The following is a 27,279-nucleotide window of genomic DNA, read 5'->3' as shown; positions in this document are numbered from 1 at the left end:
TTTATGTGTTTCTATTCAAATCGAACTTGTTGTCTTCCCTTCCACATACACATGTATAATAAAACTGTATTTTCTTCACCCCTCCTAAAACAAGCAATTAATTGGTAGCGTCCACAGTGGCAACTTACAAACATATGTATGTAGTGGTGGCATGACTACAAAGAATCAAGATGCAAAAACGAATGTGAAAATTCATAATCAGTGAATAAATATCCTCATGTATAACGATAAACTAATGGTTACTACCACTAGCTGAGCTGTGCCTCTCTTTCATAAGTGATTCGGGATCGCTTTCTCTTCTGACGACGGAAGAGACATAGCTCACCCCCTTCAGCTCAGGCTCCATTGCGACATAATCATACGCGAACTCGCCCATATCCGACTCGTCAATTCCAACAATTTCGACACCCTCGGGAACGCGAATTCTAAGACCAGGAATGTAATGCATTATCCATAATATGATTGTCTGTATAAAACGATGAGAATATTTTCCAAAATTAAAACCAGATAAACTTACGGTCATAGTGAACGAATAGGAAACTCCAGCACACGAGTCGGCAACGTGCCATGCTAACTGGATCCAGTGTCTGTCTAGCCATCCACCTGGGATGACAGTGAAACCGTCGAATCCCGCCACGCTCGCTTGAGCGAATAGCGCAGTGAGAATGTTACCAACGATTCCACCGATGGCGTGAGATGCGAACTTGGGGTAAGATAGGGTGATAAGTTTAGTAGTTCTCATTTGTCTTTGGAGGAAATGAGCTTACGACATCCAAAGAATCATCGTACCCAAAAACGAACTTAAGCTGGGTAGCAAAATTGCATATAGTGCCAGCCATGAAACCAAAGAGAACAGCAGCAGCTAAACAGAGCAGGCGATAAGAAGAAATCCGCCAAGACAATGAGGCACGGGGGCTCACGAGATCCGACGAAGCCTGAACCTGGAGTGATTGCGACCAGGCCAGCGATAGCTCCAGAACAGAAACCAACCGCAGACCATTTTCGTTCGATTCGATAATCCTATATCATGGCAAATCTGAAGTTAGAGAAATGTAAGGGAGGATTCGTGAGAGTATTTTTACCCAGAGCATCCAAGTCAAACCCCCAACACTGGCGGCCAAATTCGTCACGATAGAAGCTTGAGCTGCCCTCAGATTGGCTGAAAGTGCAGAACCACCTTTTGTGCCCGTAATGTTCAAGGCAAGCTCGGGACCAAGAAAAGATGTACGCTTACCATTGAACCCAAACCTAGTAAATATCATAGACGTTAGAACACTTCACCCTGATGTGAGAACGATATTGGTGCTTACCATCCAAACCATAGGAAGACAGTGCCCAGAACCACGAAAGTAGTATTATGTGGCTTGTACGCTAGTGCTTCTGTGCCATAGCCTCGACGTTTGCCGAGATAGATCGAGATCGCGAGAGCGGCGCTCCCCGAGGAAATATGCACCGGGGTTCCTCCCGCAAAGTCGTATGAACCATGGGCAAAACTCCATCCTGTATATTTCCAATTGGGTAAAAGGTATGAACTCAGGAGAAATAATCGTACCGTTCGAATTCCAAGTCCAACAAGCAATGGGATCGTACACCAGGGTCGACCATGCGAAGACGAACGCAAGTAAAGGACCCAGGTGAGCGCGATCTGCGAACCCTCCGATTGCCAGCATCGGCCTAAAAGCAAATCAATATATGTAGAAGACCAAAAAGTCTACTATACGCACGTAATGGCTGCAAACATCAGTTGATAAATGCAGAAAACAATGCTTGGGATGCGAGCGCTGCCAATGGATGGCTTTTCGAGGACTCCTTTGAGGCCGAAATACCCTGTCACAGCACTGTTGAGATAAGCGTTCTTCTGTAGATGGTTTGTATCGTACGTAAGTCTCCAATGAACGCACTACCAGTGTCACTGAATGTCAAAGAGAAGCCCCAGAAGAACCACTGGAAGGACTGTGATTAGGTCAGAGCGGCGACATAGTTGTGCGTACCTACCTGAAATGAAACGACTGCTATAGTCATTACACTCAGATAAATCATCGAGAGTGCATTTTTCCGCCTGGATAATTAAATGAACCAGATTTAGATAATGCATACTGTGGTCGGGATTCCAGCTTCGAACCGTAGTAGGCCAGAATAAAAATATCCAAGGCCGGGAATCATTATGAACACCAATCTAGAAATGCTGGTTCACCATTATGCCTCTGAGCCAAAGAAAACGCGTACGCTGTTGAGGCTAAAGTCCATGCGATGTCCCCAGGGTTGTAGACGAAGATTTTTCCTGTGTCAGGATCCTGCCATACGATGGATCCAGATGCATCATAAGTGATGTTGACCATGGTCTCCTAGTTCAGGAGCTTATGAGTATCACAGCTTGACTCGAGATGTTCGAAATGCTGAGGGGGGTAGGAAACTGTTCAACGAAAGAGGATCCTGTATTAATCAATTTAGGTTTTAAAGCAACATGGTGCCTCACACGCCCAGAATTCGAAGAGTCACGGTCAAGTAAAGTGATATGTCATCTGTAAGTTCATTACGATGATTAAGGCCTGTAACACTATGAATGCTATCTGGTATCTCGTAGCCCAAGAAGCGCACGCCGGGAAAATGTGAGATGTGAGAGATGCGAGAGATGCGGGTAGCAGTGATGGGAAAGCTGCCATGTGATGATTGATGGGCCGACACATCACCGGTCACCTTCGAAGTCCTAGTTCAGATTCTAGTCCTTCTTTCCATCGAAACCTTTGAAACTTACTTTTCTGTGTCCATTCAGAACATCATCCTTTTCCCGTTTTCTAGAGCTTCCCAAGGGTCTTCCAAATACACCACAAACATATATCCATGAACTTCTAGCTCATGTAAAGTATGTTGCTACTGTGTCTTCACTGTCACCTTTGAACGGACAGTAGCATCATTCCATGCTGACTCTGACAATCATTTATCATCAGGGCTCATTCAGAACGTGATTTCGAAGTGCTCTCAATCCCTTGGTCGTGGTCGAAGAGGGATCGTAAAAGTAATACTACCTGACTTGGCGCGCCAATGGTACGCGTTTGGCTCATCCCACAATTCCCTTTCAGCATTTCATTTGAAGCTGTAATGCATATCCACCCCTTACACCTTTATATTCTTGCAAATAAGCAAGATTGTTGCGGCTCCGATACGCTTTAACACCCTACGTCAAAGTGTACAGCCCTAGCACACGATTCATCGAACAGAGAGGATATCTGTAACTGTGTCCGTACCTGAGATGAGGCAAAGTCACCTCGGCGGTAATCCATCCAAAATGGTCATTCCAAGGTGTATTCTGTGAGTTGCCGTTGACTCGCACATGCAGATGTACAACTAATCTATGCACCAAAATACAATCCATCCATTTCTGACACTCGATATCATACATTGCTGATCGGCAGTACGTATTAACTCGACTTATAACTGGAACGAATCTTGTTAGTATCATCAAGAGCTGCGTGGGCATGACCATATGGACTATCATAATGCAAGCTGGACCTTTCTGGACCTGACCGATCAATGAAAAGGAGTGGAAAGGAGTCAACTGGCGCAACCGTTTGCTGGCGGAATGCGTTAAGTGGTGAGTGAGGGCTCTCAATGTCATCGTTCGTTGCTGAATCCTCGTAAGTTCTCTTTCGAGAAATTTGCACCTTGAAAGGTACAGTTGACATTGACGGGCAGGAGTGCATGTAGGACCCGGTGATGCACTTGGCGTTTAGGGATCCCCGAATTCCGCTTCTCGGATGTGGATTGGACGATAAGACTTATAGTTCAGGTCGTAGAAAAACATCTGCGGCTGATATCCTCCCGTACAACATTCGCTGGACGTAAGCATGAGCTGTACACATTAATATAAATGTTCTTTTGGAATTTTCCGTATACGACTCTTATTGAAAGCGCACGACAGGGATCTGTGGAAAATTGTACACCATGCATTTCGGCACTGTCGAAAAAACGATTCGGAAAGCTCCGATCGGGCTTATTGAGTAGCCTATCTCCAGCCAAATTGATCTACTTGAAGGTCGCTGGTGCTTCGATATTACCTCTTTCTTCCATGTCCAGTGCCTCTTGCTCTATGCGCCACGGTTTCTATTTCTCTTTGTAACTTCTTATCCTTTCAGGTCTAGCATTGGCATAGCCGTGCGCCATTCGGGTTAACGTGTTTTGACAATGTCTTCGCGCACCGCTGCAGGAAGGAAACGACTGCAGCAACCAAAGCAGCAGAAGACGAGCTCTTTCAAGTCCGCGTTCAAGAAGAATTTCACTTCTGACGCGAAATCGCCACCTTCATCTTCATCTCTACCTTCGTCTTTATCGAATCCTACTGTGCATCAAACTACATTCCGACAACCATATAATCTTTCAGACACATCTGATCACGAAGACTTTACTCTAGCAGTCCCCTCCACATCGCGAATACCTTCCTCTGAAACACAATGGCATCCGCAGATAAGCTCGGGCAGCGGTGCTCTCCACTCCCATGGCCCGTCAGAAATCAGACATAAAGCTACAAGGGCGCCTCCTTCATCCTACGCTACTGGTCCTACCCACCCGCGCACATTTGATCTATATCCTTCTCCTCCAGGATCTGCAGAAGACATTGATTTTCGCGGCACATCCTCCGATTCTTCAATGAGGCCATTTTCATTGGAACGAATACCCTCCCCTTCCCCTCTTCTGAAACAACCGGAATTGCGGTCGGGACATGTTCCGATGCGCTATGGCTCTGCGCCAACATCAATGCTTTCGGTTTCTAGCGTTTCAGCGACAGACTCTTCTTCCCAGTCAAGGATGGTCAGTCATGCTTTTCATAGTAATTATCCTTCTCCGCCAGAATCAAACTCCGATCCTCTTTCACCGCTAAGCTTAAGTCCGGCCAGTGCCGCTCACTCGACCTTACCAAGTTTGATCTCAGAGTCTTCCTCCGATTCTGCTTCTACAAGGTCTGGCGGTATGAGATCATCGACGTCTTTGGCAGTGAATGCTCCGGCATCCATTTTTTCTTCATCTTCTGGTTCTAGTGCAGAGTTGGAACGACCGTCTTCTTCATCGCCCAGTAAGACCTCGCCGGGTTTCATTTATCCTTCATCTCGCTCAGTGGGGAGGCCATCCCCCGGCGGCCCGATATTCAAATTCAAGAAAAGGAGTAAGGGTGCAGAGCTGGACGCAGTCACCACCGGTGTAGTTGATAAAGGTAGCTATAGCCCACAAAGCCCCGATTATCGTGTTCCTTCTCGAGCAACGTCCGCCGGGTTAAGACTATCTATGATAGGACCGTCGTCGATCTCCACACCCTCATTGAAATCCCCACGGTCTTTCGGTTCGGCGAGCAACTCTTCTGGCTCGTCAATGAAGAGTTCAGACCCGGGCTTCGTTTTTCCAACGACCAGATCGCGTGCTCATCCCAACGTCGGGCCTCGGAAGTTTAGAAAGAAGAAGGTTTTGGATCAATACGAAAATGAAGGGGACAAGGCCGCCCAGAAATTTATGGGCATTTCCCTTAATCGGAAAAAGAAAAGCAGCTCTAGAAATCAGTTTCCAGCCATACCAGAAATTCCTCAATCTAACGATACTATATCGCATGTTGATCCTGATACCCCTACACCTACTGCTGCTGAGTTTGGAGAGGTTTATACAGCGGCGCATAGCAGTGAAGCAGCAGTCCGGATCCCCTCCAAGCTTGGTACTTATCCTCTCGATCCATATGATTCGACGCTTCTCGATAGGTCAGTATTTCTAGACTTAATATTGCAGGCATTCAAGTTACTGAATGATTTCTTGATATCCAGCGACAAGTCTACTTATACACTCCTTCGGCGTCTTAATTCCACTGATACGCCTTCATTTTGCCATTTTGGGAATGATCCTCCCTCCAGTGTATTAGATCTTGGATCAGGGCAAGGACATTGGATTTTGGAGGCAGCCATTCACTGGAAAGGTTATGGCACCCATTTTACAGGCGTGGATATTGCAGATACTATGAAAGTGCTGCGTCCACTAGCCATAAAGCATGGCGTTGCCGAAAACATTAAGTTTGTACGGAGCAATTTGTGAGTCATTCTGACTACCGTTCCTTCAAGTTTTCGCAGCTCATGGACATTGCAGCCTGAAGCAACCACTTCCCTTTCCTGACCAATCTTTTGACCTTGTTCGTATGGCGAATCTGACTTATGCCATATCGTATGACAAATGGGAATATGTTTTGGGAGAAGTCTGTCGAGTTTTATCGATTGGAGGACGTTTGGAATTAATTGACGACCACATTTTCTTCCCCTACGGGAAACCGCTATCGTCACCCCCGACACTTCCGCCGATGAATTCTGAAGCTCATCGCAGAAACAGACCGTCATCGCAAGAGCGACATGACCCAGACTTGTTCGGAGTCGGAGCCGACGATGAAGGGGATGCGTCTGATACTGCAACCTTAAATGGGAACAGAGCTGGTCCTAGACCGCACCGGAATGCAAGATCGCCACCTCTGGGTGTCACAACGCCTGCAGCAACCTCCGCATTTGTCAGTGTACCCAATGTCGAATTCCAGTACTGGGCCGAACAGGTGGATGCGTCGCAGGAGCTAGAGGCGCTCTTCGAACAGATGATGAATTTCCGATTCGGGATCCATTTATGTCCTTCCGAATTCATTCAGGAGATGTTATCCCAAATTTTTGGTCATTCGAGGGAAGTTAGGACCATGCATCTCACCACAGCGCTCCACGATGCACGACCAATTACTCCTACAAACACCTTTCCTGCTGATTCAAAAGAATCTTTCCCTGCTCAACGTACGCGCGCATCGAGTTCTCATGCACCTGATATTGATGTAGAACCTGCGGATCCCAATGAACACAATCCGCTCGAGATTTCGCCTGGGCTTGTACTGTGGCCATCTACTCTACTTCCAATGTCCAACACGGAGCTACAGGCACATGCCATGAAGCATCCCCGTATTCTGCTATCCTCCAAGGCAGCCTTATCTGATCACGCTTCAGAAACATTGGATATCGACACGGAGGACGATACGTTCATGGAGGCTATGTGGGAATACGAAAGGTATGCCCTTATCTTCTTCGTAGAATTGGTTATCATTCTTATCTCAAAAAAATACAAGCTTCCTGAACTCACGGTTGAACCCACCACTACCAACGACTTTGAACACCTTATTAGTGCCTTTTTCAACATCCTCTACCTCGGTGGATACCGAACGTGGCTTCAGACGGGAAAATCGGCGGTCTGAATCAGACCATAATTCTATCTACTCCATGTCTTCTGTCACTAGTGATGCTCGTTCTGCCATGTGGGACTACGATTTGTGAGAATCTACAATTCTTGATATAAGAACTTGCCAACTAAATCTTCATTTCAGTGAACTTCGACACCATTTCGCATGGTCTATGGAAGATTCTCAAGCTACGGCAAATAGCTCCAGGGCCAGGCGTAGTAATTCGGCCTCTCCACCTCAACACAGTACTCCCATATCGGAATCACACCAGTCTATCGACAGATACGAGAGGATCCGATCTCCAAGTGTTATTTCGGAGACACGAACCATATCATCATATCTGCCGAGCTTTACATCGCACGAACCAGCCATGGTTCCGAGCCAGACACGAAGAGAAAGTATGGCTCCTCCAGATTACAGCGCCACGGAGCCCACACATGTGCGAACATTCCACGTATATGAAGCGATTAAGATGGACCCAGCACTATTCACACCGAACTAGGACATTTGATTGCTTTGCATATCATTATTCACTCATCTGTATTGCATATTAGTACTTTGTATAGTATAACCTCAGACACATCCTACCTTGCATATATCTTTCAGGGTATGAGAATTGTCATTGACGACCCATATGTTATTCCGAATCAGAATCGGACTCCAAGTTTATTGATGGCATATCCTCGTCGAGGTCCAAATCTTCTGAAGTAGTAGCATTCGTCTCCTCCGTTGACCCACTAGCTTGCGAAGGTTGAGTGAACGAGGCAGCAGATTCCCTGGGAGTAACGGAGGGCAACGATGAAGTCAAATTCCTCTGAAATTCAGCAGTGGTCGTCATCGATAACGAGGGAGCCCCTACATCTGGGCGGCGTTCAACAGGGAAGGCCGTAGAAATTTGTGATGTGATGGAAAGCCCCGTCGAGAGAGGAGCAGGAACGATAGATAACCCTGCTGATTTCAAAGAATTATCCATGTGGATATCCTGTATCGCAGCGGATACAGATTTCGATTGAGCTAAGGGGACATTTAGACCTAAGTGTTGTCGTTCCTCCGCTTCTTCAGCACTCTCTTCGGACCGGAATAAGGCGAATGAATCAAGTTTTGGTAGCGGTCGAAGTAGTGGAGGAAACCGAGGGTGAATGAGCATGTCTACTTTGCGCCATGAATCCTATCGGCAAATATTTAACATTATGTATCTACATAAACTGATTTTCCTTACCTGATCGTCTGTACCGGAAGTCGTGCTGAGAACAAGGTTCAAACTCTGACTCATAGCACTTGTAGTACTAGATCCTAGCTGGACCGCTGTATCTCGAATTTTCTGTACTAGAGCGTGGTATGCATGTGGATCGGGAGATAGCGTGGCTGGCGTCATCTGCGGTAGTTCGAGGGATATGGCTAAAATGACCCGAGATGCCATTGAATGCAGTGCAGGAGTTACATTTGCATTCTGAAGAAGTAATCGTAGAACTAGCAAGGCAATCAGTTGTAGAGTAATCACAAGAACTAAGCGTACGGCTTCTTACCATCGCAAGAAATCAGAAGCGACTTGACGTCGTCTATTGTAGGACATATAACATCTCCCGAAGCTTTGAACAGTTCATCTCCTTCATAATTTCTCGCTCTTTTCCTGCCTTTCTTGCTCTTATTCGTACCGCCTGTTTGAGCCATGCTGTTTTGCACGTCGGTTTGACTAGGCAGGATGACCATGAGGTTTGACAAAGCAATTCTTGTCAAGCGTGAAGATAGGAGTGGTGAATGAGAAGGATGACATCGCGTTAGTAGTGCATGCACTGTCTCCAGAAACGGTATTTGGTTAAACCTACATCAATTACAATTAGCTTTCATAAGTGATAAAACGGGACTATTCATTGCTTACAAAGAGATTTTTTGTTCGAGGCGGAAGGCAATATATGACAGCAGCCTCGACGAGTATGTGGTCAAATGGCGGTCAATGCTGATGGACCTTTGATTAGAAGGGATGAGAGGTAGAACAAGGCAAACGCACCATTCGCAAAGCCGTTTGATCAAATCGCAAGCTGCCCTCCAAATCCTTGGAATGACAGCTGTCTCCATAGCCCAAACGATGGGATCTATGTTAGATGGCGTCTAGCAGAGTTTCAGCACAATGTCCCACTCGGAAAACAAATCTACCCACCTCATCCTCGACAGCCACAAGTAGCATTTTTGAGGCTAGATTCATCAATGAACCAACAGGTACTTGAACAGGTCGTTGAGTAGGGGACCTACGTGGATGGGGAAATTTAATTATGATGATGTGATGATTTTAAGACGTACTGAAGTAAATTGCCTATCAATTGAACGGACATGCATAAACGCTCCATGTTGAGTGTAACAGAGGTTGCTGGCTCTTCGTGCAGCAGCTGTACTTGCGGGAAACGTCCTAGACTTAACCATGACCTTCATACTTGAGTGCTGGAGCTCGAATCTTACCATTCTCGTCTGGAAATGTGGTCCTCACGCCGATGAAAGCAGTCCATGCAGAACTTATCGAGTCGTCAAGAGACTTGCGCCATAAATTTGCAGCCCCGACTTTTCCTCCAGTATAATGAAGTACAGAGTATAGCAAGCATGCGGGCTCTACAAGTTGTTGGCTGATATGATTGGGAGCGCTTTGGGAGAAAATTCGCGATACGATGGATAAAAGGGATGCATGAGACGCCCGATAGATGTTTGGGTATAACGGAATAAGCCGAGCAAGAGTCTTGAGGACAAGTTTCTGTACTAGAGAAATGAGAGAGAAGTACAGTAGCCACCGAAAAAATTTCGAACCTTTAATTCAAGATCGGAATCTTTTTCGAGAAAAACGATCAGCGCTGTAGTGAATTTTGATACATTGGGCGTAGAGACTTGTCGCTGAAACTCAGGAGTATCTGTCGCATTGCGGAACACCATTCTGCACAAGCTGATAGATGCAATCAGATTAGGCAAGGGTTCTTTTTTCTTCAAAAAGTATTAAGAACGAAGACAAGAAATATGGATAGATGTACGAACAGACAGTAAAGGAATTGCAACACCCAGCCAGCTCTGAGCGGATTCAATCATCACCAACTTGGAGCATATAGAGGTCCTATGAGCCAAGCACAAGCCAGCCCATCGTGCCCCGGCATCTTTTGAGTGAAGAAGAGAATTAATTCTTGAAGTCCATTTTGCGAGGTGCGGCGAGGGAAGAAAATGTTTAGCAGTAATTATTCCGGTAATAAAGGGAAGATGTACAACTGCGGAAGCGTCAGAAGCCAGATGAAAATTCAATAGAGCTTTCAAAGGATGTGTTGAATCCATCGTCGGTGTCGAATTCCAAATTTTTGAAATAAGCGCCGGTGTCCCCATGCCGCTAGGCAGACGCCACCACCCGGGTTGCCTTCAACGTTAACGCTAATGGAACTCGATCCTGCTGTCGAAGCTCAGCTTCAGCTATCTACATTCAAAGTGAGTTCTTCACACTGGCTCGATATATACATATGCTTGAACTATATACAGGGGAAATTCGATGTCACAGAATTCGTTGGTGGTGTTTCTGAGAAACTCATCGCACAGTCTAAATCCGATGCTGGTCGTATGTCGAGATTTCTCAGTCCTAGATGGAAAGGACTCACTCAATCTTCACAAAGCCTTTGACCCAATCCCATTCATCAAGACTTTCGAGGCCGCCGTAGACAAACTCATCGCAGTTCGGAAGGAAGTTCAAGCCAAGACCGAACAAATGGAGAAGAGTGTCAGAGTGTCAGAGCGAGAATATTCCAAGAAAATGGCCGACTTGAATCGTGGATTTGAGGTAATTCATTCCCGATACAATGAACTTACTTATCTCATGGTGTAGTGCAGTCTGTTGGGAACTCTTTCTCCGGAATGGAAAGCCGGATGAATGAAGTCAGTAGTACGGCTATCAGGATTGGTGCGTGTCCATATATCTACTTTTTGTGTCTACTCATACCTACTACAGGGGAACAATTGGAGACTGTCCACATCGAACGCCAGAGAGCTCAAGCTGCCTACGATATCATCGATTATTATAATCAATTTTCCAAAGGAGATACATCACGGTTGGATACGTTACGGAAGGAAGGTCGTCAAGGGAGACGGCAGGTAGCTGTTCTACTGAGAAGATTGAACACAGTAGCTAAAGAAGTGGATTTGCCGATGGCCGACAAGGTGCGCACCAGGTCAAGTTTTTGCGACGCTATTTTGCTCATTTGTGTGATCAGACTCGTGAAAACATTGAGAAATATTGTGAAAAGTTCGAAAAGGAAATGTTAAATCTTTTCGATCGTTGTTATCGCAAAGGGGACCCAAAAATGATGCATGTGCGAGCATCTGTTCTCTTCCCGTTTCCTTTTCTGACTGCTATCTCTTATAGCACTGCGCCCAAACTCTTCTAGAATTTAACGGCGGTTCCTCGTGCATTCAAGTTTATGTGAATCAACATGATTTTTTCATCAACAATGTCAGGGAATCAAAAGGTGTTGAAGACTCACTCTTGTATACGGCCTCACTTGATAACAACCAACTGCTTCTGATACTTCTTTTCGTAGATGGAGCGTTATTTCCAATCCAGACACTATCCCTCCCAAGAACGAGGCCGGACTTACAGAGTTATTCACCGAGATCAGAGCTACGGTAGACACCGAGGCTCAGATAGTCAAAGCTGTATTTCCTAACCCTCCTGTGGTGATGCAAGTCTTCTTACAGCGCGTATTCGCACAATCGGTAAGGCATATATGGTTCCCTTTCTTCAAACTGATTGTTTCTCTAGATACAACAACATGTGGAACATCTACTTCATCGAGCAACTGCTATATCTGATCTAGCATATCTCCGAGTACTGCAGCTTGCGCACATCCAAACTTCCATCCTCGTTGAAGATCTCAAAGTGTACGAGCTACCTGCATCAGGATCTCGTGTACCATTTGAGGCGGGGGAATTGAACAAAACGTTATTCGGAACCACTAACGTCGGAATAAACGCTTCAACTTCATTGTCTACAATGCTAGAAACTGCGATGGAGGAATTATTTGTGCCATACACAGAAGGGCAACGCTATCTGGAAAGAGAGAGTCAAAGCCTCGGCGCACTCTACGCTGGTATTTTGGTCAATTTCACTCGCTACCATCAGGTATGTGTAATCCTCATTCATCGGTGTGGACGTCTCGTATTCATACTAGAAAATCATATTTAGGCTAAAGCGCCCAAAGGAAAATCCTCCATATTTGACCGTGTTGTCAATCAGCTCAGCAATACGGCTGCTACCACGTCCAGTGGTGGCGTCCAAACGACTTCTGCTCAAGCAGCCAACGCTATCCTGAGATTTGGTGGCCTCAATGCAGAAAAAAACGTCGTCGACGAGGAACCCGTACGAGAAGAAGACGGCCAGTTAAGCGTTGACGTTGCCGAAAAGATGTTGAAATGGCATGCTGAAGCTATAGGAAGATGTGTGGAATTAAGTGCACCCAATGATCTGTAGGTGATAGATCTTGGTTGTTTTTTTCTTGTCCTGATATTTGAAGCCATTCAGATCGAGGAATACATTTGCTCTACTTCGAGTGTTGGCCGAAGCGATAAGCACTGCATATATCGAAGGGGCGCTCGAGACGTACGTGAGATGCTTGAGCCTTTACCCTAATTTCTGACTTGATACCATCAATACTCAGAGCGCAAGCTCGATTGGATGCCAGCGACCCTAAGGCTGAACCTTTGCTTCAAGTTTTGATTACTCTTCGAACAGTAGACCTTATTTGTCACCTTTGGCAACAGTATGTGAATACCGCTCTTCTTCCACTTGCAAGTTCATCTGTCACCATCCGTCGTGAAATGTTGGTCTTCAATAATCAGACTGTCAGTCGATTAGAAGGTGGTGTAAACCAGGTCATGCACCGTCTTGCAGATAGTCAGCACCTCTTTTCTCAAAGGACGTATCATTGTTATTGATCTAAGCGGTTTTTAGCAATTGTCGCTTGGCTCTCAAGCCAGCTTTCCAAACAAAAGCGGAATGACTTCAAACCGAAAAACGATGATATTTCTTTTGCGCGAGTAAATACAGAGCCTTGCGTCGCTTGTTGTGATATGCTTGAGAAGTTTCGGGACACTGCCAAAGCTAACTTGAGTGGCAAGAACCTGGAGTCATTCTTGACAGAAATTGGAATCTCATTCCATAGGTGAGTCATCTTTCACAAGCCGTTGATGTAGCTTTGTGCTGATTAAATGCCAGTCTGTTGCTCGAACATCTTAGGAAATTCCCAGTCAGCGCCACTGGTGGATTGATGCTAGCTAAGTGTGTTGTTCCCCCTTCGTGTCTTCTTTTAGCCAAACCTTATGATAGGGACATACGGATGTATCAAGATACAATCAGCAGTTTTGGCATCCCGTCGCTGACTGAACGATTCGAGTTCATTCGTCAACTTGGCCAAGTGTTCCTTCTGAGCCCCGAGATCCTGAAGTCCTACATCACCGAAAACTATCTCGGGCGAATCGAGCCAAGCCTCCTCAAACCTTATCTCGCTCAGCGCAGCGACTGGGGTCAGTTTGAGAAAGGCTTCAATGACAGTGGTATGTCCGTAGATGGTGCAGTATCGGACACAGCAAAATCCCGCTTTGGCCGACTTAGTGTTATGATGAAGGAGTTGGAGGGGCTGAAATTAGAAGGGCTCCGGCTCAGTGAAGGTATCTCTGTTGGAATACCTACACTTCCTAGTGGTTTTACTGGGACCTTTTCCATGAGCTCGAGACCATTTGCAAGTTAATCTCATGGTTCAATATCTGTTGCAATTCGGATTTATTCTTTTCTTTTTGCTCATAACTTATTACACTTGTGGAATTCATTCTCCTTTAAATACAGGACGTCTTTTCTCTTTGAATGCTACCAAAGCCTCCATACGATCTTGAGTGGATAGTAGAGTTTCATAAGATGCCCTTTCAAAGTCAAGGCCTGGTAATGTATGTTATGGTGAGATTCACTGAAATCGTGATGCGTTTATCGTACCTGGCTCCAAAGCCAAATCCTCAGATCTCGAGATAGCTTGTTTTGCAGCGCGAAGAGCCAGAGGAGCTAATTCATGAAGCCATTTGAGGAGTTATAAAATGAGAAGATTACCGCAATGTGTCCGCACCATTGTTCCTGATTTGTGAGGCCAGTTGAACGGCACGCTCAAACGCGTCGGACTCGGGGGAAGAGATGTAGTCAACAAGACCTGTAGATCTGTAAGGACATAACGCCACTGAGATACATAAGCACTCACCCCATTCAAGAGCTTCTGTAGCAGAAAGCATGCGAGCGGTGAATATAAGATCTTTTGCCCTCGCTGGACCAACCAGTCTGGTGGCACGTTGTGTCCCTCCCGCCCCAGGTATAATACCTAAGGCTGTTTCAGGTAGACCTATCTTCGTTACATTGCGTCCTGGATTGTTATGTCACGCTTGAGTCCCGTACAATAATATCAGACCATAATGCCGCACCTGCAATGCGCAGATCACACGCAAGCCCAAGTTCAAGACCACCACCAAGTGCTGGACCATCAATAGCTGCAATAGTTGGCATAGGGAGGGTCTCGAGCTTCCCAAGAGCGACTCTGAGATCTGACAAAAACCTCGCTACTTGGACTTGCGACATGGATCGCCTTTCTATCAGGTCTGCACCCGCACAAAAAGAGCCTGTAGTCGATGACCTTAGGATAAGGACACGGATACTGTCTAATAATGAGTATCACGGAAATGATGAGAAACATTTGTTACTACGTACCTCTTATCAAACTGTGCCGTGTCCAAGCACTGGATGAGTTCCTGAATATAGCCAGCAAGGAGTTGAAGCTTTCAACCCTCTGATTCAGAGAGAAGTTGACTACACCACCTTCAGCAGAGTGGTTGAGATGGCGTTCTTACTTTGAGGACGATTGAGCGAAAGACACGTAATTCCTGCCTGGCACTCGAGGGGTTCAAGAAATGCTTGCCGAGAGTTTACTGAACTTGAATTGAACCTTTTGGTGCAAAAGTTCGTCCATGGCGACGCAAATCGAATGAGATGAGCACGAGATATCTTCAGCGCAACGGAGTTCATGACAAGTTTGTTTACTGCGGCACTAGTGCGGCACATTCGTTCCTGTGATATATGCAATGTATACGAGAATACGTTGCGATTATGTACAGCACAACCAGCAGCAAATTGGTACATATACACAGAGCAGCACAGAGCCTGGAATAGTTTGACTCAGGAACCGTAGGCTATCAACCATTCATGACATTGACCCAGCAGTAAGTAAATAAGGATAAGTAGCGATATGGGAGATAAAATGCAATGCTAGTCAAAAATTAGAACCGATGACCTCGATTTGAAGGAAAAACTCACAAAAAAAAATAAATTAGAATGGTCTACCATCGAGTGACGCACCGTAGAATGAATCTACAGACGGTTGATAGGAAGCTCGAAAAGCCGGCTCCTCGAAAGGATTTGAAGAGATTCTTTCAAGTTCTTGTGGAATAGCTGCATTCCTTGGAGGTGTGACGTTCACGGATTCGAACGGATTGCGAGGATCATGGGTCGGAAGAGCAGGGGTTGACCTCATTCCAACCGACGGCGGGACTACATTGTTCTCCTCATTACCATAATACGGATACTGGTTGTTCACATCCTGCGCATAGCTGTAAGTAATCTCTGGCAAACTTGCACTACCAGCATACGGCATATTGTGCGCATTGGCAACGAAGGGATCATGTGTTAGATAAAAGGCTGGATCCCTATTGGCATACGCATTCATAGGTTCATGCGACAAATCGTGTGAGGCAGGTTCGGAAGGGGTTGAATACGGACGAGTGTCTGCAAAGTCCATACTAGCAAATTTCTCTGAAATGCTGCGGTCCCTTGAGTGAAGATCTCGACGCTTTTTTCGAATACAAAGGATTACGCCAGCCAAAGTAGCCAAGGCTACAACCGCGACTGCGGTGAAGGTACCTGCCACTAGAAAATGATGACTCTTAGTCCTTCCCGTCGAAAGTTACATAAATAAACGTTGGTTCCTACCAGCGGCTTTATTTGACCAGAATCTAGTAGTAGGAAGGTGGAGTTAGTCTGGCCGGGAATTCCAATGGAATCAATTAATACACACCCTACGGAGGAAGAAGAGGACGAGGATGCGACCGCAGTCTGTCCAGATATAGATGCGGTGGCGAAAACGACGGAAGTAGATGTCCCATCGGTGATGGCAATATTTGTGGTCGTTGCAGGTACAGACACAGATCCCGACGGAGACGAAGCGGATTCCGATGCTTGAAACGATTGCAGTGTTGTAACACTAATGGAAGTGATGGAAGTGATGGAAGCGGATGAGGTGGAGGAAATGGATGAAGTAAACGTGATGGATGGTGTAAAGGAGGGAGAGCTAATCGTCAGATGGAAAGCATTGGTAATTTAGTGAAATGAAATGAGAAAAAATGACCCACGTCGTAAAAGTAGCCAGTGTTGAGGTAGCGATCGATGTGGCTGACGAAGACGTCGTACTTGAGAAACTTTGTGTCGCAGAGATCGAGGTCACAACTTCGCTGAAAGTGGAAGAACTGGAAGACGTCGTTGAGGTCGAAACTTCATCAGTGGAGGTGGAAGAGGTCGTAGCGAAGCTAGTGCTGGTACCGCTGTTGGAGTTCAATGAAGGAGAAGTGAAAGGTGCAGATGAAAGAGTGGAAGATGTCGCAGAGAAAGGAACAAACGAGAATGGCGGCTGAATCGACCTAGTAAACGAAGTGTTGTCTCGACGAGTGAATTCCAAAGAGGGAGGCATATCAACAAAGAAACAGAAGATGAAGAATGAGGAAGAGAATATTAGGAAAATTACACCCTCGGGAGGGCACAAGACCAAGCAGAAGCAGAGAAAATGGACAGAATTGGAAGGGAGAAAGAAAAGTAAAGAAACCGTCGATAAATCAAAAACAAAAACCTCAGGCCCCGTTCGGCTAATTGAAATCCGGCTACGTCCGCGAGATTAAAGTATCAGGTACCGCCTTCGTATCGCCACGCACATACTGTAAGTAGACGAAATCGACGTTCAGTACGATGACACCTACTCACAAGAGAATGCCATAAATGGCATTGAATGGCATACGGAATCACAGTTAGATGATACGCGTAGCATACGTTCATCTTTTTATTCGAATGGTGCAACCTAATTTTCCGGTGGGGAGTAACCCATTGCTATGCACATCGTTCTGGAAGAGTCTATATGACTATCACCACCGGAGAGATGGATACAAATTTGCTTCAAAGCTCCACTGTCCAACATTTCGGCGATCGTTTCGCGTTCTATCTTCTTGCCACAATGGTCGTAAAGACGTTGGATCACTCTATAGCGTATGTGATCCTACAAAGATTTATCAACCATCAGATAATTGAGAGTTGCGATAGCTTACCCGTTGCCCAAATGTCTCCCATATGTTCCAGCTCAAATCGGTATGAGCCCATTTCTGTGCTCCTACATAGTACCATCGTCTCTATATGTCTTTGAGTCGAGCATTCAATGAAATTAATGAAGGGAGACCAGTACATACAGGTTTCAAGATATAGACAAAGGTATGAAAGATTGCGTCTTTTTGTTCGTTCTTTTCCTGGATATACTGTGTAATATTCTGGTTGGCCTCTACATCCCCCCAATCAAACAGATACGTCATCGGAGTGGTTGTATCTAAGTTCTCGAGGAAGATTGGATCGTATACGAACGCACAGTCACCCTGGATTCGTACACCTAGACCTAGATTGTCGTTCGACAACAAACTATTCTTCTCAGTACAGATGAACACAGACAAGGTGACTGTTCACGATATACCTTCTAAGAGAGATGACCTACGCATCCGGGTTAGCCTGAGCGCTTACACGCGAAAGAGAAACTCGAACCGTATCCTCCTCGATACCAAGCTTTTGGGACAGGTGCGACCCTTTCATAGGACCACATCTGACCCTTGCCGATACAGGAGGTTTCTGAATCTGTATTGTCCATTGAGGAGCATTGGATTGGACGGCAAAGCTTTCTGGTATAAAATCTGAAGATAGAGTACTCGATGCGCTCGTCACAGAAGCGGTCTCGTGGTAGCGTTTGATCGAGGAGGCTGGGGACTTGACGGTGCGACTATCCGTGGCAATCTGACCGACTCGATTATCTGATGGTCCAGGAGAACTTGAAGGCAAGGCGCCGGGTTTCGTTTGACTTGAGGGCGAGAGGTAATCATCGGGCACTTCTCCTGATTTTCTATCTTCCTCTTCAGAGTCCGTTGCTGCTACCCTTGATTCTGAATCACGGTCATGCCCTCGTACCGTTGAGAGACTGGTGCCAACAGATCCATATTCACTCTCGACGTCGTCACCCACAGAGTCTGAGTTGGAAATTATGTCGTGTTCGCGGGCGTGAGTAAGCCTTGCATTGGCCTTTTGTATGTAAGCTGGATTATTCTTTGATATAGTGGACAGTCCACTCACTCTGGCCACATCTTCTCGCAGGAGTCGTCCAAGGGTATGCCTGGCACGGCTAGACTTTCTTTGCGCTAATTGAGCCTCTAGATTTTGGTTCCGAATTTGAAATCTTTCATTAAGAGCTCTGGCTGAGCTGAGCTCTTTCCGAAGAGTATCAGCCTCGACATTCTCCTGCTCCCACCTCTGCTGGATCAATTCGAATGATTGTGAAAGGCTCGTTAATTGGTCCTTGATATGTGAAAGCTGGAAGTGACCATGAATAATCAAGTCAGAGACCGCTCAAGATTTGAACACGAACGAATTACCTGCTCGGGGATTGAAGGGGCCATATGAATTCACGTATGCACTGTGAGAATTTCGGAATCCTTCTTTACTTTGACAATTACCATGTGCCATTACACTCCTTCCCAATGGCTTCCAAGCGATTCGTTGTTGACGTCCATACGCATCTTTATCTTCCAAGATACGCGTCGTTGTTGAGGAAGCGGACAGATCTACCTAAAATCATCACCCGGACTCGTGATGATGGCCAGAAAGAGGAGAGACTTGTTATTCTCAAAGATGAACCCAGTGGGGGAAGGCCTGTGGGCCCAAGCTATGTCGAGAGGGATGAAAAGCTCAAATTCATGAAGAACCATGGAATTGACATATCTATTGTCAGGTGAGTTTGAACACCAATATGTCTAGCGCCAGTCGTTACTCAACACTACTAGTACTGCAAACCCATGGCTCGATTTTCTTTCTACGAAAGAGGCTCATGAGCTAGCCCTCCAGCTTAACGATGACCTCGAAGAATACTGCTCGTCTGGTCCAACAGTGCCGGGGACTTCAATGAGGCAGTTGTATGGCTTCGGACTGATCCCGATAGTTCCCAATATCAGTACCAAATCTCTACTCGAAGCCGTGAGGCAAATCTCCGCTTCTTCATGCCTGAAGGGTCTCATAATGGGCACTCGTGGAGTAGGCAAGGGTCTAGACGACGAAGCACTCGATCCAGTATGGTCAGCCATTTCGGAAGCTGGACTCACTGTGTTTTTGCATCCGCATTATGGCATCCCCCAGGAAACCTGGGGCGGGAAGAATAATGGACATGTTCTCCCACTTGCTCTCGGATTCCCGATGGAAACTACTATCGTTAGTTTGTCTTTGGTTGGACCACTGACTGGAAGCTCAATCATCTTCTCGTAGGCAACGACACGTTTAATCTTGTCGGGAGTCTTGGACAGATTTCCTTCTCTTCGATTGCTCCTTGCACACTCTGGTGGTGCATTACCTCAGCTATCGTCTCGATTAGCATCATGTATAGACCATGATCCCATCGTGGCTTCTAGATTGAAGCACGACGCTCGTTTCTACCTTGGAAAACTATACCTTGATGCGGTATGCTATGGGCCAGAAGAACTTGGTTTCGTGAGTGATGTACTTGCTCGCTCGAACCGCTACGAGACCGGTAGCAAAAACATTGTGCCTGGCAGTCGAAGTGTAGGAAGTGGACGAATGCTTTTTGGTACGGATCACCCGTTTTTTCCTCCGCTGTCGTCCTCGGAGAAGTGGAAAAGTGTAGTCGAGAATTTGGATGCGATTGATAATGTTCAAGGTTGGACAAAAGCACACAAGGACGGTGTAAAGGGGGGCAATGCTATTTCCTTGTTCAACTTATGAATAAAATTATAGTTATACGTTGCATTCATGCAGTCTTGGGTTTCTGGATCTTGAGGCTGAAATCGATGTGCTGGACTGACTGATGGACGACGCTAGTGCTCAATATATCAATCTCTGCAACCAAGTTAGTTTGCATGACCACGAGCTAAGGTAGTACTCACCATTAATGGCTCGTTCATGGAGATTCGCTTCTGTGATATTTCCGCTGGTTTCAAAAAGAAACTTTCTCTGGCCCCTCCACTTCTCCTTCAGCCTTCTCGCAACAGATACAAGCTCCGAACCCTCAATATTGTCTAACATAACAATGTCGGCCCCAGCATCAATTGCTTCATCCGCCTCTACCTCCGATTGTACTTCTACATCGAGAAGTAAACTAAATCCGCCGACTGCTCGTGCTTGCTGTATAGCTGCTGTTATTGATCCTACAAATGACATCCAATCAGTCTTTGCCGACCTACGAAGGATACAGAGAGACTGTACCCGAAGACCAAATGTGATTATCCTTGAGCATTATCATACTCGATAAATCATGCCGATGAGGATCGATCCCACCAACAAGCATTCCGTACTTCTCAACGAGTCGGAAACCTGGAAAGATGCGCACTATTAGCGAAGACAATCCCCAGATAGATGACAAATGAAAAGGATACCGGGTGTAGTCTTTCTAGTTCCGGAGATGATTCCTTCATACCCGTATCCCCTCGCGAGGTCCTGGATCTTCTTCGATCTGCTCGAAGTTCAGGATCAAAATTGAGAAAATGCTTAGGAGCTCACTTCGTAGCAATTCCACTGCAACGAGCGAGCAGATTCAAAGCAACCCGCTCTCCAAGGAGCAGCAATCTCGCCTTGCCTCGAACTGTAGCAACATGCTTGATGGGCTCGAAAGTTTCGCCTTCCTTGATGTGCCATTCAACTCTGTCCCATAATCGGAATCAAAGACTTGTCATGGACGTGCTTGCTACATACGAGCATCCAAGTTGAGTGAAAACTTCGGTGAAGAATGGGACTCCGGCTAATACAGCGATTGTTTTTCCTTTCCCAAAGAGAAATGCCTCTCGTTCAGCTTCACCGACGACGTAGCCTCCGTAATCAAAAGAAGGCGTGTCTTCAGCAAGCCAGGCAGTGACTTGAGGTTTCCAACTTGGTGGCAAGAGGTGTTCAAGCGAATTCGACATGGTGGCCCTAGTCTGAAGATTAGCCCACGGCCTACTATCTATGTATCATATGCTCACACTGAGAATTCCCCATTTCGAACAAAGTTTATGCATATGGCTTATATAGAGCCATGCGAGTCCTTACTACGCCTGGGAAGGAGGCTGCTTTTTGGACGCAATGCTCAGGCCAATGTGTTCACTACTTGCTACTTCTTTACCTTGGACCCTCTGTTTGCCAAGTATATATCTACATATCTATCTAAATCTTATACATTCTGACATATGCAGATATTATTCCATTGTGCGAGAAATTTCCTCCCAAGTCATTTTGTCGATAGTATAACTCTCTGAATGATCAGGAAAAGTTCGATGTTTAACAGCTTCAGCGTATTTTTGTATCGCCGAATCTCGTGCAGCTTTGAGATCGCCAAATCTCCTCACGAATTTTGCTTTATGTCCTGCCCAAGTACCCATCATATCATCCCAAACAAGGACCTGCGCGACAGATGAGTAACAAAAAGAAGATACAGATTAATCAGACTCACTTGGCCATCCGTGTACGGTCCAGCACCAATACCGATTGTTGGTATTTGGAGACGTTTCGTCACATACGCGGCTAGTTCCTTTGGGATAGCTTCTAACACAACCGAGAAAGCTCCAGCTTCTTCCAGAGCCAACACATCACTTATGATCCTTTTAGCACTATCCACATCTTTGCCCTGTACCTTGTACCCCGACATCGATACGTGCCTTTGTGGGAGTAGCCCCACATGGGCCATGACAGGTATCCCCATCCCAGTAAGTTTCCTCACAGTATCCCTAATCTCGGAACCTCCTTCTAACTTCAGAGCTTCCACGCGTCCTTCTTGTATCAATTTAACGGCGTTTCTCGCGGTATCTTCGCTCGATATTTGATAGGAGCCAAATGGCATATCCGCGACGAGGAAAGGATGTGTGGTCCCTCGTGCGACGGCGCGAGTGTGATGGATCATCTCGGAAAGGGAAAGCTCGGTTGTGGATTTGTATCCAAGACAGACTTGAGCGAGAGAGTCGCCGATGAGGGTGATATCGACGAGAGGATTAGAAGAGCAGGCGAGTGCACTGGGGTAGTCGTAGGCGGTTAGCATGGTTATCGGAGTTTTTTCTTCTTTCATCGCTCGCAAAGCTTCGATGGTGACCTTCTTCCGCGGTTTAGTTGGTTGGGTAGGGGATGCTGAAATGCGCGTCACAAATCCGGTATCTCTTGATGGATAGTAAACTTACCTGGCGATGGATGTCCAGATTCCGAGGGTCCGTAGACACTCATCATACGCGCGGGTTGTATGCATGATAATCGAAAGGGAGCCTTTGCCAAGGTACGAAGAGGCATTAGGACCAATAAATAAGAGCCAAAAATTCAAGATGGTGGCTGGATTGAGAGAAAATCGCCTTTCATTGCAGTTTGTTTCGGGCCTGGAGTTGTCCGGGTCAACCAGCGAGAGTAGCGTGATTTTCAGCGATGGTACGATCAACTGTGATTTTATACATTGGGGACACACCTCGGCAGGATCACATTTGGGGTATCAGGCAGGAATAAGACAAGAAGCAAAGACTGGGGATAAGCTTTGTACCGAAACAAGAGACTATTATTGTGTGAAATAGATTCCCTACTGGGCGTTTGATGTCGAGGATCTGCATGTATTATGGGTTATGATATTCATTCAGACTCGATGATTGAACCAACAAAACTACAGCTATCAGGTTGGTACGTACGGGGTGGGCATTTGGTAAAGACTGTAATCGCACGTACAGACCCAGCCCAGAAAATAATAAACTATGAGTTAAGTCCAATCTAGACGAAAGTCAAAAAGGATGCGAGTAACAACTCAAATCCCTTCCTCAAGCGAGGAGAGCTCCGACGAGAGCAAGGACACCAAAGAGTCCTGTTTGAGCGCCAAAACTAACAGCACCATTGTTGAAAGAGGTAGTAGAAGTGGTAGAGGCAGCAGAAGAATCGGTGCTGGTTGCAGCGGTATTAGTAGTGGCTGCCGCAGTCGTACCAGAAGCACTGCTTGGTGTATTGATTTGAGAACGCCGTCAACTAAAAATATTAAACAACTTACGCAACAGTGCCAGTGGAAGAGGCAGAGGAAGAGCTGCTACTTGCGGCAGTAATATTAAACGTCGGGCTCTGAGCAAGGATAGTGTTGAGCTCAGTTGTATTTTGCACCAAGTTGACGCGGAATCCGCCATCGGGAGATGGCCAACCTCCAGAAGGAGGGTTTAAGGTGGTATTACCGAGGGTACCATCAACTTGAGCGGCAAGAATTTGAGGATCAGAGAGAATAGAAGCGTCCTGCACAGTAGTGGTGACTCATTTGTCAGTATGAATGTTGGCCGATTTTGACAGAGACGCAGGGAAACTAACGTTGTTGACAAGGACGGCGGTGAAGTTGAGAGCGTCGGTATCAACTCTAGTCCAGGAAAGACTGTGCAAAAGTCAGAAGATTTGGAAGGAGGAGCTATGTGAGAGGAGAGAGGAAAACTTACACTTGGGCACCCGAATTTGTCCATCCCTCAGTTTCAGTGGGGAACGTAACAGTGTAAGCGTAGGCACCGGCGGCGAAGGCAAGGCAAAGGGCAGCTGCGGAACGCATTATGAAGGATACTGGACAGGAACGAAGAGAGTGACGGTGTCTTTTAAGGAAGACCTGAGCGTGAGGATGAGGGAAACTGGCAAAAAAGAATGGTGGCCTTTTGAAGCCGCTCTCCAAACACTGACATCTAGCACGTTTACGTAAGTATCAAAGTAAAAAGGGCTCAGCCGGCTTAGAGTTCATGTTAAAACAACGGGCACAGACCGGGCATTCTCAGTCTGTTCTCAGTCCAGACTTCGAGTAAGGCGAGGTAAAGCGACGCTCAAGCAAAATCCAGTGCAACATGCGGCGTAAACACGCCGTTCAGACACTTATGTACACGGCGTCGCATAGGAACTGTAAGAGACTATTAAGTTACTTGGCGTTAGATAAACTATTCAGCATATCCTCAGCATCCATCCACAGGTCGCGCTGACCCCATATTCCAATTACAATTGATATAATCATCCAGCAAGAAGCTTGTTCGTCAGAATAACCCCCCTCATGCTCCTCTCCATTATCTTCCTGATCTTTCAGTTCTTTCTTTACCATCTTGTCTCCTGAATGCGCCTTATGAGAAGTCCGCTCACAGATCGTTACCTTCAGCAGAGCGATACATGCTCTAGTAAGATTTCGGAGCAGATTCATATCGTCAGCAGATATGTGTTCTCCGACTCGTGCCAAAAGTGCAAAGATCCATTGGAAGTGAGCTTGTGTAAGTCGAGGAAAGGGTGGTTGACGATCTTCTACGAGGTGTTGGTTGATCCAATATGTAAAGTACATCAAAAGATGCAAGGCCGTTCGCTATGATAGAAAGGTTGGTCATTGATTCATACTAGCCAAACAGAAGAAGAAGAAACGCACATCGTCAATCTGACCTAGAAGCAGAGGTGTAGGTATTATCGGTTTGCACGGCGGCAGCGGCGATTCAAGCCTAGCTTTATTATCATCATGCTGAGCAGGCGTGGCGGGTTGCATGCCCACTGGTTGAGAAATAACTTCACCGTCATGTGTAGACACCCCGTTATAATCTAAAGCGGTAGCATCGTCATGAAAAGCACGCATTCCTCGTCCAAATTTCTTCTGTTTCAAAGCTTTCGGTTTCTTTGTAGGGTTCCAGACAGATTCGGGCTTGCCTGCTAAAAAATCCCACCATGCCGATCTGTCCTTTAATTCGGGCATAAGTATTTTGCTGTTCGAAACACTAGAGTTGGTGAATTGCATGATGTTCTGCGTGAAATTTCAATGGCCGAATCACAGCACAGCAAGGGGGACTTGCCTTTCTCAAATTCCGAAATCGGATTTCAAACAAAGACCGCCATTCGTTGGATGGAAGGGAAGGATGGGTAGTCTCCAGACTGCGAGGAGGAGGTAGTGAGGGTTGTTCTACTTGAAAGGGATTTGCTACTCGAACCACGTGGGGAAGAAGGCGAGCATCTCGTCTTCAACCAGATGGATAGTCAGAATGAGCCAAATGATACCCATTAAGCGACGTACCGGACAGTGAAAAGATACTCCATTCCATCGCCGGGTATTCCATCGAAAGTATTCGGAAGATTGGCTACTGGAAGAATTTGCTTCCCAAACGAAGGATTTTCATCGTCGATATCGTCAGAATCACCTCTTTTCCGTTTTAGATTGTTCATCTAGCGATCTGTGAACGTTGTGAACAATAAATGTGGAAAATAATACAAGCGCCTATAATATTGCAGCTGGCGCTTACCATTAATTTTACTGGTTCTTGAGCTTGAATGTCCCCTTCTTTGGAATCATGGTTGAAGATGACATTGAACCAGAGGCGCTTCAAGCTCAAATCGACCTTTCTATGTCAGTTACGAATGACCTCGTTTCCTCATGGATGAAGCCTTCAAACAAACCGAAAACACTCTATAACCAGACATTAGAGGCAGAGCTCAAGGAATATATGCGTAGACCGCCGAGGTAGGTACGTATTATAACTAATTCTCAAAAATCATGATATGCAATCGATTTTTACAGACTTGGTGTCGGAGCTTCCATCCCAGAGTCCACCTCTGTTTCTTCTCGAGAAACGGCACGCTTAAAAGGAAGTCTGGTCGGTAAAGGCAAGAAGCGCGCCAGAGAAGATGAAGGAGACTCGTCCAGTAAGCTATCAGACGATGAAGGAGAGAGTAGAGCAGGCGCGATTCGGAAGAAGACTGTACCCAATCCTTTCACTATGCCGACACCCAAGAAGAAGAAACTGTCTCAGGTCGGGGGTACTATGAATGTTAACAGTGGATCTATTGTTAAGCCCCCAGGCAACGCTGGCGGGGATATCAAAGACCACACATCGCTCGCGCAAGTGATGGAACCCATCCCTCAGTCTCATGTCGGTCAGGACAAGAAAAAACAGGATACTACAGACTCTTGCCCTCCCATACTGGTGAGAAAACAGAAAGGTATGTGGAACCTTCATGATAAAATCTAGCTTGACTGCTCATGTCGCATGTACAGACTCTATGACTGAAAAAACTTCACCCGACTCATCGAACCAGACTGCCCCAAGTCCTCCCTCATCACCTGTTCCAAAAAAAACACATAGCCATGGACCAAATTCATCTCAGTCGGACGCAACACACACCGTGTTAAATCTCAATGGTCCTGTTGGGGATCCAGGAGACAATTCTGAATCTGACGAGGTGGGTGCATCGCCATCGAAACCCAAAAAGAAGCGTAAGAAACGGAAGAAAAAGAAGAAGGCGCAGATTATTGGAACGGGAGAAGTTCTGACATCAGAAGTGTCGACACCCAATTCATGACTGCCTTTTTTTGGTGTTTTTGGCTATGTCTAGTAACTTTCTTACTGTGCCTGATGGCTTCCACGTTGCGATTAGTGACTCTGAGGGCAAGTGTTTTGTTGTCGGAGATCATTATATTTGTCGGAGACTGGAGTGTACATGCCTTCAATTGTTTGAATCCATATGAACGAGATTTCATTAGCAAAGCAGTAAAAGAGTGTGATTGATCATTGAACAAGTACCCCACTCATGAAGAAGCAGGGGACATACACATAAGTAGACTCGAGCCAGTAGCTTCGGATGTTGACACTTCGGAAACTGGCGCTCAAAGGTGTCAGCGAAGCAAAGTGATTCCGCATATAGCTTCTCAGCAGCAGACTGGTTCAGGTCTAACACA

At 46.1% G+C, this 27,279-nt stretch overlaps 13 protein-coding genes across 13 annotated transcripts; 4 read left to right on the top strand and 9 right to left on the bottom strand.

Moving 5' to 3' along the window:
• Positions 1-5: 5 nt before the first annotated feature.
• On the bottom strand, positions 6-2,704 carry C8R40DRAFT_1182759 (ammonium transporter). The gene is made up of 12 exons (XM_046232975.1): positions 2,227-2,704; positions 2,123-2,176; positions 1,996-2,059; positions 1,881-1,944; positions 1,725-1,827; positions 1,553-1,674; positions 1,331-1,500; positions 1,083-1,205; positions 921-1,020; positions 768-862; positions 518-703; positions 6-466 (listed from the first exon to the last, which is right to left on the bottom strand). The coding sequence occupies exons 1-12, from the start codon at positions 2,337-2,339 to the stop codon at positions 233-235; spliced, it is 1,428 nt and encodes a 475-aa protein (XP_046087995.1). The 5' UTR covers positions 2,340-2,704; the 3' UTR covers positions 6-232.
• Positions 2,705-4,182: 1,478 nt separating this feature from the next.
• Positions 4,183-7,733, top strand: C8R40DRAFT_1168827 (uncharacterized protein; the record flags this gene model as incomplete). The annotated part of the gene is made up of 5 exons (XM_046231256.1): positions 4,183-5,738; positions 5,802-6,062; positions 6,118-7,062; positions 7,121-7,321; positions 7,376-7,733. 5 exons carry the CDS (start codon positions 4,183-4,185, stop codon positions 7,731-7,733), a joined length of 3,321 nt encoding a protein of 1,106 aa, XP_046087994.1.
• Positions 7,734-7,868: 135 nt separating this feature from the next.
• C8R40DRAFT_1159830 (rRNA processing/ribosome biogenesis-domain-containing protein) lies at positions 7,869-10,534 on the bottom strand (the record flags this gene model as incomplete). The annotated part of the gene is made up of 10 exons (XM_046229939.1): positions 7,869-8,399; positions 8,451-8,701; positions 8,758-9,053; positions 9,111-9,188; positions 9,240-9,340; positions 9,390-9,477; positions 9,530-9,635; positions 9,686-9,971; positions 10,025-10,195; positions 10,247-10,534. 10 exons carry the CDS (start codon positions 10,532-10,534, stop codon positions 7,869-7,871), a joined length of 2,196 nt encoding a protein of 731 aa, XP_046087993.1.
• Positions 10,535-10,582: 48 nt separating this feature from the next.
• C8R40DRAFT_1096302 (exocyst complex protein) lies at positions 10,583-14,090 on the top strand. Its single transcript, XM_046227735.1, has 15 exons — positions 10,583-10,681; positions 10,733-10,808; positions 10,864-11,027; positions 11,078-11,147; positions 11,196-11,404; positions 11,458-11,556; positions 11,610-11,731; positions 11,785-11,959; positions 12,006-12,365; positions 12,429-12,709; positions 12,765-12,842; positions 12,901-13,136; positions 13,194-13,404; positions 13,458-13,520; positions 13,569-14,090. The coding sequence occupies exons 1-15, from the start codon at positions 10,631-10,633 to the stop codon at positions 13,987-13,989; spliced, it is 2,616 nt and encodes an 871-aa protein (XP_046087992.1). The 5' UTR covers positions 10,583-10,630; the 3' UTR covers positions 13,990-14,090.
• Positions 14,065-15,299, bottom strand: C8R40DRAFT_1041094 (enoyl-CoA hydratase; the record flags this gene model as incomplete). The annotated part of the gene is made up of 7 exons (XM_046223971.1): positions 14,065-14,174; positions 14,229-14,294; positions 14,356-14,436; positions 14,485-14,643; positions 14,702-14,931; positions 14,985-15,025; positions 15,093-15,299. The coding sequence occupies 7 exons, from the start codon at positions 15,297-15,299 to the stop codon at positions 14,065-14,067; spliced, it is 894 nt and encodes a 297-aa protein (XP_046087991.1).
• Positions 15,300-15,600: 301 nt separating this feature from the next.
• On the bottom strand, positions 15,601-17,013 carry C8R40DRAFT_1168823 (uncharacterized protein; the record flags this gene model as incomplete). The annotated part of the gene is made up of 4 exons (XM_046231255.1): positions 15,601-16,196; positions 16,260-16,282; positions 16,345-16,617; positions 16,679-17,013. The coding sequence occupies 4 exons, from the start codon at positions 17,011-17,013 to the stop codon at positions 15,601-15,603; spliced, it is 1,227 nt and encodes a 408-aa protein (XP_046087990.1).
• A 157-nt stretch (positions 17,014-17,170) lies between these two features.
• Positions 17,171-19,358, bottom strand: C8R40DRAFT_78602 (uncharacterized protein). The gene is made up of 8 exons (XM_046236212.1): positions 18,998-19,358; positions 18,699-18,935; positions 18,120-18,647; positions 18,052-18,068; positions 17,777-17,999; positions 17,639-17,719; positions 17,301-17,589; positions 17,171-17,233 (listed from the first exon to the last, which is right to left on the bottom strand). Exons 1-7 carry the CDS (start codon positions 19,019-19,021, stop codon positions 17,395-17,397), a joined length of 1,305 nt encoding a protein of 434 aa, XP_046087989.1. The 5' UTR covers positions 19,022-19,358; the 3' UTR covers positions 17,171-17,233; positions 17,301-17,394.
• On the top strand, positions 19,103-20,354 carry C8R40DRAFT_1168821 (amidohydrolase 2; the record flags this gene model as incomplete). The annotated part of the gene is made up of 3 exons (XM_046231254.1): positions 19,103-19,353; positions 19,406-19,826; positions 19,881-20,354. 3 exons carry the CDS (start codon positions 19,103-19,105, stop codon positions 20,352-20,354), a joined length of 1,146 nt encoding a protein of 381 aa, XP_046087988.1.
• Positions 20,355-20,379: 25 nt separating this feature from the next.
• C8R40DRAFT_1159826 (Quinolinate phosphoribosyl transferase) lies at positions 20,380-21,529 on the bottom strand (the record flags this gene model as incomplete). The annotated part of the gene is made up of 6 exons (XM_046229938.1): positions 20,380-20,468; positions 20,516-20,776; positions 20,835-20,942; positions 21,005-21,081; positions 21,129-21,269; positions 21,321-21,529. 6 exons carry the CDS (start codon positions 21,527-21,529, stop codon positions 20,380-20,382), a joined length of 885 nt encoding a protein of 294 aa, XP_046087987.1.
• A 135-nt stretch (positions 21,530-21,664) lies between these two features.
• On the bottom strand, positions 21,665-22,951 carry C8R40DRAFT_78991 (ketopantoate hydroxymethyltransferase). The gene is made up of 2 exons (XM_046236220.1): positions 22,054-22,951; positions 21,665-22,003 (listed from the first exon to the last, which is right to left on the bottom strand). Exons 1-2 carry the CDS (start codon positions 22,660-22,662, stop codon positions 21,800-21,802), a joined length of 813 nt encoding a protein of 270 aa, XP_046087986.1. The 5' UTR covers positions 22,663-22,951; the 3' UTR covers positions 21,665-21,799.
• Positions 22,952-23,386: 435 nt separating this feature from the next.
• On the bottom strand, positions 23,387-24,144 carry C8R40DRAFT_1168819 (uncharacterized protein; the record flags this gene model as incomplete). The annotated part of the gene is made up of 4 exons (XM_046231253.1): positions 23,387-23,555; positions 23,611-23,843; positions 23,916-23,976; positions 24,038-24,144. 4 exons carry the CDS (start codon positions 24,142-24,144, stop codon positions 23,387-23,389), a joined length of 570 nt encoding a protein of 189 aa, XP_046087985.1.
• A 184-nt stretch (positions 24,145-24,328) lies between these two features.
• C8R40DRAFT_1096258 (uncharacterized protein) lies at positions 24,329-25,804 on the bottom strand. The gene is made up of 5 exons (XM_046227734.1): positions 25,621-25,804; positions 25,403-25,565; positions 24,988-25,353; positions 24,537-24,927; positions 24,329-24,482 (listed from the first exon to the last, which is right to left on the bottom strand). Exons 1-5 carry the CDS (start codon positions 25,767-25,769, stop codon positions 24,448-24,450), a joined length of 1,104 nt encoding a protein of 367 aa, XP_046087984.1. The 5' UTR covers positions 25,770-25,804; the 3' UTR covers positions 24,329-24,447.
• Positions 25,704-27,088, top strand: C8R40DRAFT_1096253 (uncharacterized protein). Its single transcript, XM_046227733.1, has 4 exons — positions 25,704-25,777; positions 25,847-26,064; positions 26,122-26,543; positions 26,599-27,088. The coding sequence occupies exons 2-4, from the start codon at positions 25,895-25,897 to the stop codon at positions 26,901-26,903; spliced, it is 897 nt and encodes a 298-aa protein (XP_046087983.1). The 5' UTR covers positions 25,704-25,777; positions 25,847-25,894; the 3' UTR covers positions 26,904-27,088.
• Positions 27,089-27,279: the final 191 nt, after the last annotated feature.

The sequence above is a fragment of the Lentinula edodes genome, assembly GCF_021015755.1.
Source record: "Lentinula edodes strain Le(Bin) 0899 ss11 chromosome Unknown C8R40scaffold_11, whole genome shotgun sequence".
NCBI classification, from domain to species: Eukaryota; Fungi; Basidiomycota; class Agaricomycetes; order Agaricales; family Omphalotaceae; genus Lentinula; species Lentinula edodes.
The sequence above is the reverse complement of the archived record's forward strand: the minus strand, read 5'-3'. Positions and strand labels throughout refer to the sequence as shown.

Bases quoted from the DNA above. Each gene is read 5' to 3' on its own strand.
- C8R40DRAFT_1182759 (XM_046232975.1), bottom strand. From the start codon at position 2,339: ATGGTCAACATCACTTATGATGCATCTGGATCCATCGTATGGCAGGAT. The intron at 1,206-1,330 runs GTCTTCCTATGG...CTTGGTCCCGAG, and splicing joins CTTTCGTGGTTCTGGGCACT to CTTGCCTTGAACATTACGGG. The intron at 467-517 runs GTAAGTTTATCT...CGTTTTATACAG, and splicing joins CCTATTCGTTCACTATGACC to ACAATCATATTATGGATAAT.
- C8R40DRAFT_1096302 (XM_046227735.1), top strand. From the start codon at position 10,631: ATGGAACTCGATCCTGCTGTCGAAGCTCAGCTTCAGCTATCTACATTC. The intron at 11,405-11,457 runs GTGCGCACCAGG...TTGTGTGATCAG, and splicing joins ATTTGCCGATGGCCGACAAG to ACTCGTGAAAACATTGAGAA. The intron at 12,710-12,764 runs GTAGGTGATAGA...GAAGCCATTCAG, and splicing joins TTAAGTGCACCCAATGATCT to ATCGAGGAATACATTTGCTC.
- C8R40DRAFT_78602 (XM_046236212.1), bottom strand. From the start codon at position 19,021: ATGGCCCCTTCAATCCCCGAGCAG. The intron at 18,936-18,997 runs GTAATTCGTTCG...GGTCACTTCCAG, and splicing joins CCCCTTCAATCCCCGAGCAG to CTTTCACATATCAAGGACCA. The intron at 17,720-17,776 runs GTATGTACTGGT...AAAGACATATAG, and splicing joins TTGTCTATATCTTGAAACCT to AGACGATGGTACTATGTAGG.
- C8R40DRAFT_78991 (XM_046236220.1), bottom strand. From the start codon at position 22,662: ATGAAAGAAGAAAAAACTCCGATAACCATGCTAACCGCCTACGACTAC. The intron at 22,004-22,053 runs GTGAGTCTGATT...TCTGTCGCGCAG, and splicing joins GACCGTACACGGATGGCCAA to GTCCTTGTTTGGGATGATAT.
- C8R40DRAFT_1096258 (XM_046227734.1), bottom strand. From the start codon at position 25,769: ATGAACAATCTAAAACGGAAAAGAGGTGATTCTGACGATATCGACGAT. The intron at 25,354-25,402 runs GCAAGTCCCCCT...AATTTCACGCAG, and splicing joins GATTTCGGAATTTGAGAAAG to AACATCATGCAATTCACCAA. The intron at 24,483-24,536 runs CTGAGGATATGC...ATAGTCTCTTAC, and splicing joins GCGCGACCTGTGGATGGATG to AGTTCCTATGCGACGCCGTG.
- C8R40DRAFT_1096253 (XM_046227733.1), top strand. From the start codon at position 25,895: ATGGTTGAAGATGACATTGAACCAGAGGCGCTTCAAGCTCAAATCGAC. The intron at 26,065-26,121 runs GTAGGTACGTAT...CGATTTTTACAG, and splicing joins TATATGCGTAGACCGCCGAG to ACTTGGTGTCGGAGCTTCCA. The intron at 26,544-26,598 runs GTATGTGGAACC...TCGCATGTACAG, and splicing joins ACTGGTGAGAAAACAGAAAG to ACTCTATGACTGAAAAAACT.